This window comes from Spea bombifrons, chromosome 5 (assembly GCF_027358695.1).
Source record: "Spea bombifrons isolate aSpeBom1 chromosome 5, aSpeBom1.2.pri, whole genome shotgun sequence".
In the NCBI taxonomy this organism is placed as follows: domain Eukaryota; kingdom Metazoa; phylum Chordata; class Amphibia; order Anura; family Pelobatidae; genus Spea; species Spea bombifrons.
This window is the reverse complement of record NC_071091.1, coordinates 13,079,753-13,095,499: the sequence shown is the minus strand read 5'-3', so window position 1 is coordinate 13,095,499 and position 15,747 is coordinate 13,079,753. Positions and strand designations below refer to the sequence as shown.

Sequence of the window (15,747 nt, the reverse complement as noted above, 5' to 3'; positions counted from 1 at the left end):
AAATCATATGTTGGCCTTCAAGCCAAATCTAGTACCGACCTGGAGCAGCTGGGGCAGCGATCTGACCGAGTGATAAAACCAGATCCCAAGCTTGAAAGGGAGCAAGTCCATCCACTGGGGTTTTTCACTGACTCTGTAACGGAACGGAGTAGAAAATCACCTACACATAACAGCTAGTAATTAACTCGACAAATGACACCAAAACATAGGTGTTCAGCTAGCATACATGATTGGCTGCTGATACTCTCACTAGAATAGAAGTGCTACTGAGCATGTGCAAGAAGTGTACTGATGAATGCTTCCTGGCTTCAGTAGCGGCAGCTGGGGGAGGAGTTATACGAGACGGTGAGTAACTAAAGAATGCACTCGATGCAAAACGGAGTCCAACAAGCGTTTAACATGAAAATTGGGCTGGAGAAATTTAAACCATGCCAGGCCCTCTACAAAGGATAGTGGAGGCTAGCAATTGAACAAAACACCAGTGCTGGTTTCTTCAAAAATAACAAAAAATATTGGATAGTCTAAGAAAATCAATCTTAAATAAATAGTACGGAAAGCTGAAAAAAAGCCAATATCTTTAAAAAAAAAAAAAAAAAAAAAAAGAGGGGAAAAGGGAAAAACATTAATGTCATCGACAGTTCAGTGGAGCATTACTCACTGATGTCACAAGAATAGAAAACAGGCAGACCTGCCTCTGATCTCCCTTTCGCATTGATCCAGTTCCTGCTCCTGCTGGGTGAACTATTTAAAAATGCTTTAATTCTCTCAAAAAGTCAATAGGAAAAATGGTTTTATCTTTCAGGATTCTGAATGCCATTACCTATCATAGATTTATGTGCGAGCAATAGAGCTTTCATATCAACTTTGAGAACAAAGTAATCACTTGTTTAAACTATTTTTTTTTGTTTAAAAGTGTATTTTTCCATTCCCGTTACTGTGCCTGTAAATAGCTCAACTTACAATGCTTCATCCTAACAGAAATGCTGAAATAAAAGGTAGAAATGCTCAACAAAAATGATCACTTTTGGGTATATTCACTGAAGTGGGAGTTGGCAGGAGAATCGTAGTTTCAATTCTCTGAATTCACAATGCATTATGAAAGGGACATGGTTGGCTACTTTGCCCGCAGTTAACAGGTGAGCTGGCCCTGCATAATGCATAGATCAATCAGTAATATAACTAAAGAAATGTCTCTTATTTAAGTGTGCTTTATACAGGGTCATTCAAGCTACTCTTGGAACAGGATCGCGCTGGGGTTGGGGTGAAACTGTTAGTGCCATATCACGTCAAAGCCTCTACAGACCGAGTCAGCTTCAGCACCCCTAAAATAAAACGGTCTTTACCATATCGCTCATTTCTGGAGCAAAAGTAAATTGTTTAAGTCTGGTTTTGTATTACATCATCAGTAGCGAAACGTCAAAAATGGAACAGGCCAGACTTGCTTTAAATTTTACCTTTCATTTTTCTCCAGGAGACCGGATTTTCCTTCGTCTATCGTTTTGCCTCCGGCTTTTTTCCTCTTCTCTTTCTTCTTCTTGCTAAGAAGTTCATCCTTAAATCACATCATCAGCAATCTATCACTTTTAGCATAGATTACCAATACCAACAGCGACATATACTTATCATTTAAACCAATTATTAAGAATAACAAGAAATACAGTGACATTTTGTTTGCAGAATTATTTCAAGATATTTAAATGCGCAGCAAATTTTAACTGAACACAAAAGAACAAATACAAAGAACTGCAAAATCAATCAAGTATTTCAGAAATCTAAAGGCAAGAATAACATAACAACTAGAACACAACGGCCAATATGTAACTGCCTGACAACAACAACAAAAAAGGAAAACATTTTTAATCTGATATTAGTGACAACAATTGTTGTTGGGAGTAACGCATTTAAAATAAAAATTTAAATAAAAAATATCCAAATTTAAGTATTTACCAGAATGTCCTAACCTATAATCCATCTTCAATGGAGAACCTTAAATCATTAACACTGGAAGACCACCTTGAAGTGGAAACGTGTTATTACAACTTTATATAACTATTTTAGTAAAATACAGATTTTTTTTTCGATTCCGACTTATTCAAAAACTACACAGCAGTTTAATATATTTTATTAATTAATTTCAAACGTAAAACGCATTATCTGCCCAGTGGCATGAATAAGCAATGAACGCTTTAATTTTATCTTTAATAATCAGGTTACTTTATGATGTGAAGACTGTTTTTTTCGATGGACTGCCGTACGAGTGTCTCGATGGTGAAATACGTTAAAGTGGCGCACCCCTTTACATTGAGAATTGGGATCTCAAACACTTTGGGGCCACTGAGAAAGCATTCTCTTGGTAAGCCGTTGTAACCGATGTTGGTGTGCAGCCTGCGCGGGATATTTGTCTATTGATTCGAAAAACAGCCACACACTCCAAAGTATATCATTAAGCATTAACAAAGTGCTGCGAATTAAAGCCGTAAAAGCTCTTAGAGGAATTCGGAGAGCACAAAGTGGAGGGCGACGCAAGCGGAAGAGTAACGAGTGGCAAATGTGGCAATTAAAGGAACAGGCATGTCAATTTTTGACACTAATTTTTTTTTTTGACACTAAGGTCCCTTGGCCTCCCCGTGCCCTGCCACGTGGGTATATAAAACATTCAGCAGACCTTTGGTTTTGATGGAACTAGCAGAGAATACGGTGCCCACTGAATGTTTCACTGGAGGGTGTGGGTCACATAAAGCCACAGTGGGGCAACTTCTCCATGTCCCTGCCTCTAACTGCCCCCAAAAAACAAGTGTCTGCCTTTAAACGTTTCAAATTTAAGGGTATGGAGGGATATTAGTGTGTAACTCCACAACATCGTTACAGCTCCTGACAAGTGCATCGGTGTAATGCATCATATGCTTAATGTCTAATTAATGGAATTTCTATACTGGCCGGCTGCTACCAGAGTGATCAGAAGTCAACGGAGTTAACACCTGGTAGTATGACCTGGTAGTATGACCTGGTAGTATGACCTGGTAGTATGACCTGGTAGTATGTTCACCACATTGAAGACTCTGTCCCCGGGAAGTCCCACAACACACACACTATATAATAGATATAATATAATATATATAATATATATTTCACACACTCTGGCTTATTCCAGTCATAAGTAAACAGAAGGCCTCCCCACATCTAAAAACTAAACTGAGCACACATATAGCTCATAGGATATTGAGTGACTTTTATAATTTTCGATTATTTTAAATTTCAGTGTTAGAAATGTGTTTTTTTCTTTCTTTATACTTTTCACTATTTATTACTGATTTTGTGTGTATATATAACTAAACCAGGGACTTAAGCTCTTTACTACAAATAAGTGCATTTCCTTCAATGCAAAACATGCACCCAAGGATTGTATTTCCTATAACATTGAGCTACAGGACACCAACATATATTTACAGGTTTTTAAAACAAAAATCCATTCTATATTTCCTACAATGCATTAAAACAAAATGACAGCTAGAAATAATGATTTCTTTTTCAGATTTCTATTTCTTCTGAATACTCACCAGCTGCTTCTCCAGGTAGATGGACCAAATCACGGCATAATGGCCCACTGTGAGTATAATGAACAGAAGTAATGCTAGCTCTGCATTGCTCATCTTCCTCACCCGCCTGTAATAGAACACAGGCTGTCGCCAGTCCGGGAGGCCATTAACAAGGATATCGTCGTACCTACAGCAGCAGAGAGATTGACAGGCTTCAGCAAATGGCCAGGAAACAACACAGGAACCAGGCAGCGAAATGTTAATCGGATTCACAATTTGTGTGTGTGTGAATGTACATATATATACATATATATATATATACATATATATATTTATATATATATATATATTTATATATATATATATATATATTTATATATATACACACATACATACACACAGACCCATACGTACAAGCACTCATACATATACACATACAGACACACGCTCACACACACACACAGATTTTTATTTTATTTATTTTTATACAGAACATTTCTGGCACCAAGATGTTTATGCTACATATATTTTACTGTCAATCTTAAAAATGAAGAGGAAAAAAAAAAAGGATCCCTGTATAATAATAATAATAATAATAATAATAATAATAATATTTATTTATATAGGGCCAACATATTCTGCAGTGCTATACAATGAATCTACAGGTCATAAGCAGTACAAAACTCATATGGACATATACCTACAGTAGATGCGCACATATTTTAGATGATCCATTATGAAGGTAACGTTACTATGAAATGTCACTTGTTATACATGTAAATATTCACACTACCTGGTCCAACATTTCATAAGCAATAGCTGTGATCATAAAACACCATCTCTAGCAGACAGCAAAACCCAAGCGTGCTTTGTTAAGTTACCGCTAGCTAGACGTAGTCTGTCAAAGAAAGCCTATTGGCGGAGTCTTCTGATTAGTGAGCAGCATACAGAATGGCGGACCATTGTCACGGGCCAATCTCATGTAACATACTGATTCAATACAAAGGTCAGAGCAAGACGGGGTAGAGACCTGAAGCGCATTCTTTAAAGGATCAAGCCTTTGTCGCTCGACTCAAACCGTTGCTTGGAACACAGCATTATGGCCTCCTTATACAAAAAATAAAAGGGGGGGCAGAAACGTTAGAAAATAAATTCTATATCCGACATACGGTACAGTTTGACTGTTCTGGCTTTCCAGCGTGTACACATTTTTAATGTATACATCCACCAAGCAGAGCACAAAGTAAAACTACGGTGCAGGTTCCGCTGGTCCCGACGGCCATGGCGAGTATCATAAGACGATGGCAATTAATATTATATATTGCTATTATTAAGTTCCTGCCAGGATTATTAAGGTCATATGTATCTGGATATTTCCTTTCATTGCCACGTGCTTTTGTCTGCTGTCTGCAAAGTGATCCTCGTCTGATATTTCAAATTGATAAACATGAAAGCGTTAACCTGACGATGTATGTGCATTATGCATATCGCATAGAATCAGGTACGATACTATATAAAAGCAATGTAGGAATGATACACATGTAGACAGCTTGTTTACACCGATCTTCTGATGAATTATGAGCACGTTAATTACAAAGAATATTGAAATGGAGAACCATGATGTGTACATTCAGTGCAATTAGTGGAGGAAGCTCCCAGTATGGCACTGACAGGGTTAAAGAAAAATGTCAAGGGGTGAGAGGGTGTCTTGCGAAAAGCAGACGCTTATTTCCATGATCTGCTTCCGACATTTCCAGGACAATACCCAAAACTCAAACGTTACCGGCACGCCATTCTCAAAGGCCTTGGCTGCCAACGTGTGTGTACTTCACGTGCCGCTGACAGCAAGGAGTTAATTAGCGCCAGCAGCGCTTTTTTCCCCCCGCTATTAAGCGTGACTTCAGCTCGTGTTCAGGTTCTATAGATCTCCAATACGGAACACGGTTTATTGCAGATTTGTTTGATGGGTAAACGAAAAATCTGATTTATGCCGTTTGAATAAGGGTAGAAAAAAAAAAAAACACACACACAAATTAAAAAACATTTAATCGACAGCAAACACCAGGGTTATAAAGAGAGCGATGAGCATTTTTAGAGAGGCATACAACCTGTTAACCTGACATCGAGCTGCGCTCATTGGAAATTCTGATCACGCTCTCCCGAGAATTAAAATCGGCACTGAAAAGCCTAATTTGGTGCAACACATTGACCAAAATATTTTAATTAAAAATATTCCGAGTTAGCGGCAAGCCTAATTACAGGAATAGAAATGGGGGCTATATTGTCAGGCGGGTCAGTAGGACTCCATAGTAGGTTTTTCTCAAGTAAATTGACCGATCGCGGAATAATAGCCCAGCTGCTAAACTGCCAGTCTTGACATGTAAATCAATTTACATCCAAGCAATGCAGTCGCTACTTCCATACTTATTATTAAATTGATACCTAGTGTTATTTGGTAGGGGGAAAAATAGACTGATTTATACATTTAAATTTTAAATGGATTTATGATGGGAAAGGGGGTGTAATTGCTAGTTCTAAAATAAAGGCTGGGGGGGATAAAAAAAATCAATATAAAAAAAATAAAAAATACATTTTATGTACCAAATATATTAACTCCTGTACAGCCGGCGAGGACAGTGAAATATCGATTTACATGCGTTTTTGACCTCTTCGGGCCTCCAAAAAGTTAATGCGGTTTACACTTAATGCATTAGACGCTTAGGAGAGCACTTTATTCAACGAGGACGCCTGCTCTGAGCAACGGTCTCTAAGGATTAATCCTCAGAATCGATTCCCCATTGATTTTACTATCAATGAACATCACGGCTCGGGCAACCGGCCGGCCTGAGGAGACTGTGTCGGCCGCTATAACCGGCTCGCTGCCGTCTGGCCCGGGGGGGGGGGGGTTAGAGGCTGCGTCACTGCACCCGGAACATTAAGGAACAGATAAAACGATAGAAAGCGTGGGGACGCGCGGCAACGGACGTATAGAACCGCTTGCAGTGATATGGAGCAAAGATTAAAATATTATATATCATAATGAAAGGTAATGCAGCAACTGGCGACCAGTCGCCTCCTCATTACACACATCACATAAATATAATAATAGTAATAATAATCACATTGTGAAACTTATATGTAAGTGAAAGGAAACGGGTGAAACGCACAGATCAAGTTTGAGTTATATATATATAATTATTTTATTTATATACACACACGTTACTGTCCAGAAGTTTGGAGTCACTGTTTTTATGGAAAACAAGGACATTTCTAGCTGTAACATAACTTCAAAGGGTTTTCTAACCATCAACTAGGTCTTTTTAAACTTAAATTAGCGAACACAACGTGGAACACAGGAGTGTTAATGGAAGAAACGTGCTTTTCTTTCAAAAACTAGGAAACATACACACACACACACACACACATAAATATACACACACACACACATACATACCGTATTGGCTCGAATATAGGCCGCACTTTTTTCCCCCACTTTAAGTTTTTAAAGTGGGGGTGCGGCCTATATTCGGGCTCTAGCGCCGGGCAGGCAGCGGGGTTAAGATACAGATCCCCCGCAGCGGTGCAGGGGACCTGCATCCTTATCCCCGATACGCTCAGACAGCCTCCCCTGCCAGCACTTCCCACGGGGGGGGGGGTGCCGGCACGGGAGGTTATCTAAGCGTTTTACCTCTGCCCCCCCCTCCTCGACTTACCGGAGCAGACTCCCGGGTGTCTTGCGGGGCCGGCGGGAGACATTTACGCAATACGCTCATGCAACTTCCGGTACCGGAAGTTGCATACGCGTATTGCGTACATGTCCCTCGCCGGCCCCGCAAGACACCCGGGAGTCTGCTCCGGTAAGTCGAGGAGGGGGGGGCAGAGGAGGACAGCGGCAGCGGATCGCGGGGAGGGAGGACAGCGGCAGCGGATCGCGGGGAGGGAGGACAGCGGCAGCGGATCGCGGGGAGGGAGGACAGCGGCAGCGGATCGCGGGGAGGGAGGACAGCGGATCGCGGGGAGGGAGGACAGCGGCAGCGGATCGCGGGGAGGGAGGACAGCGGCAGCGGATCGCGGGGAGGGAGGACAGCGGCAGCGGATCGCGGGGAGGGAGGACAGCGGCAGCGGATCTCGGGGAGGGAGGACAGCGGCAGCGGATCTCGGGGAGGGAGAACAGTGGCAGCGTATCTCGGGGAGGGAGGAACAGAGTGGCAGCATGTTTTTTGGTGCTTTTTTAAAGAAAAAAAACTTTTTCTTTAAAAAAGCACCAAACTTTTAGGGTGCGGCCTATATACGGGGGCGGCCTATATCCGAGCCAATACGGTATATACACACACACACACACACATAAATATACACACACACACACAGAATGGGAGAAACGGGATCACCACAAACGCCAGTAAATTTATGGGAAACCAATAGAAACAATAAAAGAAACGTTCACTTTCATAGCATCGGAGTAAAACCTGTGAAAACCATATTTACTCCGCAGTCATCTGAACACACTGCAGAATATACCGTTTATTCTTTTCTATATCTCATCATCTGCTTAATAAATAACAGGCAGAACTTCATCGAACGTATCAGGCCGTCTCGGTCTGTCAGTTCAGCTTTTTGTCATTTATATTTTGCATATATATTATATTATATTTATATTTTGTCAAATATATGTATTGTAAGAAGCTGTGTAAATGGTTGGCGCCATATAAATACAAGATAATAAATAATAATACTTTCTCACTCTTCAGTCTGTACACAAGTCTAGTGAAACCATTTAACCCGTTTGCTCCAGAATACACTTAGGCCTGGCTGTATTGAGCCAGACCACAACATCATGTCAGATTCATTCAACTCAGATCTGATAAGAGAATAAAATAATGACAGGACGAGAGCATGTTGTTATTATTATTATTATTATTTTTAATCTATGTAGATATATTTCACATTTTATATGTAGCTCCATTTTTTTTCTCCTATGAATGTGAAAGCCCCGTTAGTAGAGAGAATGTTTTGTAGAAGACGTTGTGGAGCTAACTGGTTTTAGCTTAAAGCGGTGACTGTTAGCAAGAGCCTTACAACCGCACAAGGATTTCAAATGGATCGCCTAAAATGCAACACACCATAGTCACTAGTCATTAACATCACTATTACATCATATTATCCTTATTACATCATATTACACATTAAAATGCTATAAAGACACAGATGTTAATCAGTCCTTGGTCTCGTCTTAGATTCAGGATAGAGTTATGCCTGCGCATGCATGTACTGTATTAGCCTCTACCACTTCTGCTAGGAAGCTATTCCATTTATCTACCACTCTCTCAGTAAAGAAAAAAAATATAAGGATCAAGTATCAGTACGCTCTTTGAGCAAATTGTTATGTACTACTTGTTATGTCCTATTTATAAGTTGTACATCGCTGCAGAAATGATGGCGCCATATAAAACAATAAATAACGTTCAATCTCTTAGATTCAAATAAAGTTTACATAAAAGGCATTTAAAAAATGAAGCTTTGTGAATTTCGGAGGATTCTGCGGGAAGGAAGCGCTATTCAGACAGATACACATTGTTACAAGTAACTATAGGACAAGCATTACTGGCAGCGGAAATGTCAGTTCCACGGGAAGTCGATGAAATCCTAGAGGTTTGAAGCGAAGAGCCCAGGAAGCTGTGTAGAGACGTTTGCATTTAAGCCGCCACTGGTGGGAGTATCACGGGGGGGGGGGGTTGGGGGTGCGCTGGACGTCCTTGCAGGGTGACCCCATTTTCAGGGGTCCAAGAAACTTTATCACACCTACTTGCAAAGTAGTTTTCTGCGTAACATGGACGGTTGCGTTAAATGCAATAAACGTATGGAATGTGAGAAACAAACGGCACATTATGTTACGTTTAAGTCTCAGGAAGAGGGAGTATGTTCATTTACACTTTTTTGGGATACGGATACATTATTTCCTTTTAGCAAATAAGAGTTTATACAGTATGTGTGTGTATATTATATATATATATATATATACACACACACACACACACGTTCTGCTGGCAATACACCGACTTTGAAGTTCACTTTCCAACACTGATACGGTCACTACAGCAAAAGCCACGACTGTAATGATGATAAAGAACATCAAGGAACCACAATGTTACCCAAATCCTGACCTTCCGAATGTCAAACGGGTAGGTACAGTACATTACACATATATAAGAGCCAAACTATATTGTTGACCTTATTTGCGTGTGCCTACCCAGAATCCCTTGTGGTTGTGGCAGCACCATGAGATTTCTGAGGGAGAAACAAGCCTTCTGGCTCGTCTGGTGTCTGTAGATGATTGTTTAATAATACTTCTACACACACACACACACACACATATACATACATATACATATACATATATATATATATATATATATATATATATATATATATATATATATATATATATATATACACATACACACACACACACACAAATAATATAAAACACACACGTATATACATACACACTAAACTTGCCATTCAAGCTGCAGAATATCCGTTCTATTACACTGTAATAGAAATATATAATGTGGAGAGCAGATAGAATGTTTTTTATAGGCTTGTGTAGAAGAAATGTTGTTTTGAGCTTCCAAGGACAGATAATATAAAATATTGTATGATTATTCTATAAGTTATTGTGGAAATGTGAATTGCATCTCGTGTGATTAGCAAACTGTGAAGTCACCGTCTATACTCTATACTCAGTAAGGGGTTGGGAGATCACGGCTGCTGGAAGAAAAGAAAGAGGAAGAAGAAAAAAACCACGGCACTTTTCAGTCATATGAACCACCCAAGAAAGGCAAGAGGTAATTTTAAACACTGCCATGATCAGGCCGACTGATTAGCGAGTAAAATGCTTCCTTCATCTCTCCGCTGTCCGCGTGATCCGGAGACAATGGCCCCTTTTATGAGCTTCATGAGATGATGGCATGCTTTGGGCTGAACAGAAATCTGCAGCGGTGCATGCCCACACACCAACATGCATGTGCGGTGCCGATTAACCCCATCAGCACCAAAGAGGGGCCAGCAACCTAATTTCTCAGAACTAATTCCCTAAAGCCCAACAGTATTGTTTCGCTATCTCAGAAAACCCAACAAAAGGATACCTATTCTATTGTTTATAACGCAAGACGTGTAAACGTGCGCATACAGTCCATCATATTATTTATTTTTATATATTTATACTGCCGCATCATATGAACATTAGGCTTCTACATTTGTCAGAAAGAAAACAAACGCAGGCTAGCAAAACGGATATTATAAGTAGTTGTCGCTGTCTTCCCCATGTTCTAGAATCCATGCCACCTTCCTGAAATCCTAACCAGAATTCATTATTTTGTTCCTTTAAAAACACTTTCCTCCCTTAGAAAAAAAGCTTAATTATCCAAGCTGTGCAAGAAATAGTAGTAATATTTATTTTATCTCAATTACCAAAAAGGCCCTAAAGATTAAGTATTTATGGGGATTACTACTGGCCTCGGGGCAAAATCAAGGCATAAGGCCAAAAACCAAGTACCCTGACACAAGCCAGGCATCCTTGGCTATTGGAGCATGAGGAAATAAGTCAATCTTCTCGGTGTAAAAAAAAACAAAAACGTGTCTTTTAACGGCCTTCGTTATTTAGGTGTTTTTTTTCCTCCCCAAGTATGATTTTAGCAGAAAATATTATTAACCAGAAAAAAGGACTTGCATTGAAAACACATATAGAAAAAAGGAGAATGAAAATGCTTGTGATAGTAGAAGATACTAGAAGCTGCTTTTATAGAATACCAAAATGCAGTGTAGGACGAATTCTCTCTGTTACCCCACAAAGCCTTTTTAAGTAACCCGAGCCAGGTTGTTTTTCTTTTTCTTTATAAAGCTGTGGAGTCCAGAAGAATGATGGATTGTACTTTACACTTATTGCAAATATGTATAAATAATCGCCTTGGAGGAGCCTTCGAACTAGCACCGAATGTTTCTTTGCATTATCGTAGCGGGCCGATAGAGATCTTGTAGCTGGCAGAGGTTAAAGCACACACTTTTAAGGCTTTCTCCCCTTTGTATTGTGCGCGGGTTCTGTGCCAGGCTCCCCGGCCAAAACGTGTGTCTAATGAAGTGTCTGAGATGAGTAAATAAGAAATTAATGTTCGCAAACAGCTGATATTAATTCAGCGGGGAGGCTTTAGGAAGGATTTGGTATGCTGCCCTTGCGTTTGTTCCTGTGGCAGCGGCGTGTGTCTTAAGCCGGCTCCGGAGAATATAATGGACTTCACGTTAACACAGAACATGCATGCCACGCACATGAATAGACATCCCGACATCTGCTGCTGGAACAACCAAAATGTCTCTCTCTTATTTTAATTTTATACAACAAGCAGCAATACTGTAATCAGTAGATGTGCCTATAATACGTAACCCTAGATAAATCTGTACAAGACGTTATGGATAGGAAAGGCAGTATATGGGTAATCGTGTCCAGCAAAGAATGATACCGGATACAAGCCTCTGAAGGGATTGGTATATCCCCATATTACATATAGATACTAGATATACAGTTAAATGTAGTTAAAAGCATAAAATACAAATGGGTTGGTAAGAAAATTATAATATATCAATTACAGTTCTATGGCCTTATTACAAGGCTGCACTATACATACATACACACACATATACATATACACCAAAGCAAAATATATATATATACACACACACACACACACACATATAAAAGTATATAATATAGATAGATATACACACACTTACCTACCCACATAAAAACATATATATTTATAAATATATATATATATTATACACACACACACAAATATATATATATACACTTACAAATTTATCTGCATGTAATTATTACTTAAAACGGAAGCAAGATCTTGCATTAGAACACATTTTATAAACGATGCAGTAACTCAGGTTTAGGCATTATCCTATGCAGCAAATACAGCGGAAAATAAACTCACCGTTTTCTCCTCTCTTCATCTTTTAATACCTCGTAGATCGCCACCAACTAAAAGAAAGTAATCTGATTAAAGTTAAAGTTAAGAGTAGAGTCTGCTCATTAACCACAACCATTCGCCTATTAAAGTGGGGATCCCTGGTCGGCTTCAAGTAAAACTCTGCACCTGAAATACACTCGCGCTCACACCTTCCAGATGCTATAGAAGCACGCGGCTCCGTTATCCAAAATCACATTACGCGTATATAAGAAAGCACCTCGATGACAGCAAAGGATGTCAACACGGACAACACTAGCGATCGAACAAAGTTCTTAATAAACTTCGGACACCACAAGAGAAAAAACAAAACTAGGAATTTTCATTTTTATTTCTAAATAAGCTTTTCTTAACTTTAAGCCTCCTCCGCTTAATAACATGGACGACTTACTTGTCTGAACTGAGTTTCTGCGTTCTCCTCCTTGTTCTTGTCCGGGTGCAGCGTTAAGGAGACCTTGCGATAGGCTTTCCTGATGTCAGCAGATGAAGCATCCTGAAAACAAGAAGAGGTGGGAGGGCGATGAGGGAGGCACAAAGCAAACTTTGTAAAGAAACTGAAATTCCCAGAACCTCGTTAAGATGTGGAGATAGCCAACCAAGCACAGGACCCAAGGCAATGAAACCCGAGACGGCGGTGACCCACATGAATGAACAATTATTCGGCCTAATTTCACTCTCCTACTACGTCTCTGTGTATAGTGGGAACTCCACCCTCGCAAAGCCAAGGTTATTATGATTACCCACCAAAAATATTAGCCACTAAACCTCGATAAGATTTAAAAGCATCAAGAGATTGCCAAAGTCTCACTAAAGATCACAAAGTCATCAAAGGCCAGGACCAAAAAAAACATTTACCTACAGATGTAATTTAGTGCCTAGAAGCCAGAACAACACTATTCACGAGGCCGCCGCTGGCTTACGGCTCGGAAACATATAACCCTAGGTTTGCGGTATTTTTTATATTATTTGTACGGCACAGGGAAGGTTATATGTTTATACACTCGGGCAAACACCAAAACATTATGCACACCCGGTACATCACAACTAGGAGTATAACTTATACAGAAAAGTTTCACTGTAAAGACACAGATTTAAAATACAGATGTTTTAGTGTCCCGTGTAGCGTCCCCAAAGAATGTATATTAAAGTTTTTTGTAAATATCGTAATATGCGTTCGTTAACCTGTTAAAAAGTTACTTACTTTTCCTACCTGGTCCCATTTCCGTGCAACCATTGGCTGCTTAAAGCAACCAATCAGAAACAGGAAAAAGCTCCCCATAGAAATGAACGGGAGTGCTTTCTGAGCATGCAGGGTCTCATCAGACTAAAGAGCTGGGCAGCAGGGAAAGGGGCAAATCCAGATTCCCCCATGCCTTTTCAAATGGGGCAAATGCAGTGGCGGAACTACCGGGGTCGCAGGGGTCGCAACTGCGATGGGCCCTGGAGTTCTGCCAGTCAGGGGGGCCCAAGGGGTGCCGAGCGGTCGTTTTTAGCAACCGCTCGGAGCCCTTCTGTCTCCTCTGCCGCCACCGCCTGTCTCAACGCTGCATGACTGCAGTGGTGGGAGCATGAAGCGTCTGTCTCGGGTGCCAACGCTTCACGCTGAGCGCCGGCATATGATGTCATATGCCTGCGCTCAGCAGTGAACCGAGGCAGAGCAGCGAGACAGAGGCTTTGCGCCCCCATCACAGGACTGCACGGTAAGTGACCTACAAAGGGGGGTAGGGAGAGGGTAGATAGTGAGAAGGGGGGTAGTGAGAGGGTAGATAGTGAGAAGGGGGTAAGGAGAGGGTAGATAGTGAGAAGGGGGTAGGCAGAGGGTAGATAGTGAAAATGGGGGGGTAGGGAGACGGTAGATTGGGAGGAATAGGGGGTAGTGTGAGAAGGGGTAGATAGTGTGAGAAGGGGTAGATTGGGGTGGGGGGGCCTTAACAGATTCTCGCACCGGGGCCCTGAGGCTTCTGGTTACGCCCCTGGGCAAATGTTTTTTTAAAGGCCAATCAATGTGCATGTGATGGCTGGCATTAAATTTATGCAGAATGAAAAGGGCATGAAAACTAGAATTGTCAGACTAAGGTGAACCAATTCATCTAGTAAAGAGAGTCCCGCTCACAAGTTTACAATCTAGAAAAGAAAATGAAATCGAATCACTTCTGCAGACAATAACGGCACATCGCTGAGTTACAACGTAACATGTTCATAAACTTACAGAGGGAACTGTATCCATTTCAGTTTAAAATTAATGAAAATAAAATTAAATCTGTATGTTTTAATTTAAATTGAATGTATTTGTTCCCTTCTAAGACTAAAACCATCAACAACAAACTATTCTATAACCGATGGAAACATGGCAATACATTTGGTCTTCAACTCTGTCGCTGTATAACGGTAATAAACGTATAATAGAGACAAGATATGAATAAAACATAATGTTATAATTTAAGATGACAAACTGTATTGATATTGATACAATCCCAAAAATACATTCACGCACTAATATATATACCGTATTGGCTCGGATATAGGCCGCCCCCGTATATAGGCCGCACCCTAAAAGTTTGGTGCTTTTTTAAAGAAAAAGTTTTTTTCTTTAAAAAAAGCACCAAAAAACATCCTGCCACTCTGTCCTCTCCCCCCCGAGATACGCTGCCACTCTGTCCTCCCCCCTCCCCGAGATACGCTGCCACTCTGTCCTCCCCCCCTCCCCGAGATACGCTGCCACTCTGTCCTCCCCCCCTCGAGATACGCTGCCACTCTGTCCTCTCCCCCCCGAGATACGCTGCCACTCTGTCCTCCCCCCCTCCCCGAGATACGCTGCCACTCTGTCCTCCCCCCTCCCCGAGATATGCTGCCACTCTGTCCTCCCCCCCTCGAGATACACTGCCACTCTGTCCCCCCCCCTCGAGATACGCTGCCACTCTGTCCTCCCCCTCGATATGCTGCCACTCTGTCCTCCCCCTCGATATGCTGCCACTCTGTCCCCCCCCCCCGACTTACCAGAGCAGACTCCCGGGTGTCTTACGGGGCCGGAGGGGGACATCTATGCACATCGTGTATACAACTCCCGGTACCGGCACTCAGCGGAAGTGCCGGCACCGGAAGTTGTATACGCGTATTGCGTAGATGTCTTCCGCCGGCCCTGCAAGACACCCGGGAGTCTGCCCTGGTAAGTCGGGGGGTTA

At 41.2% G+C, this 15,747-nt stretch overlaps 1 protein-coding gene across 1 annotated transcript in view; it reads right to left on the bottom strand.

Annotated features, from left to right (window-relative positions):
- Positions 1-15,747, bottom strand: part of DNAJC1 (DnaJ heat shock protein family (Hsp40) member C1) — a 60,582-nt gene that overhangs the window by 25,644 nt on the left and 19,191 nt on the right. Inside the window, exons 2-6 of the mRNA XM_053466024.1 lie at positions 12,957-13,058; positions 12,533-12,579; positions 3,558-3,723; positions 1,455-1,552; positions 40-133 (exon numbers count right to left, since the gene is read on the bottom strand). Coding sequence (XP_053321999.1) covers positions 40-133; positions 1,455-1,552; positions 3,558-3,723; positions 12,533-12,579; positions 12,957-13,058 — 507 coding nt within the window. The remainder of the gene's footprint in view (positions 1-39; positions 134-1,454; positions 1,553-3,557; positions 3,724-12,532; positions 12,580-12,956; positions 13,059-15,747) is intronic.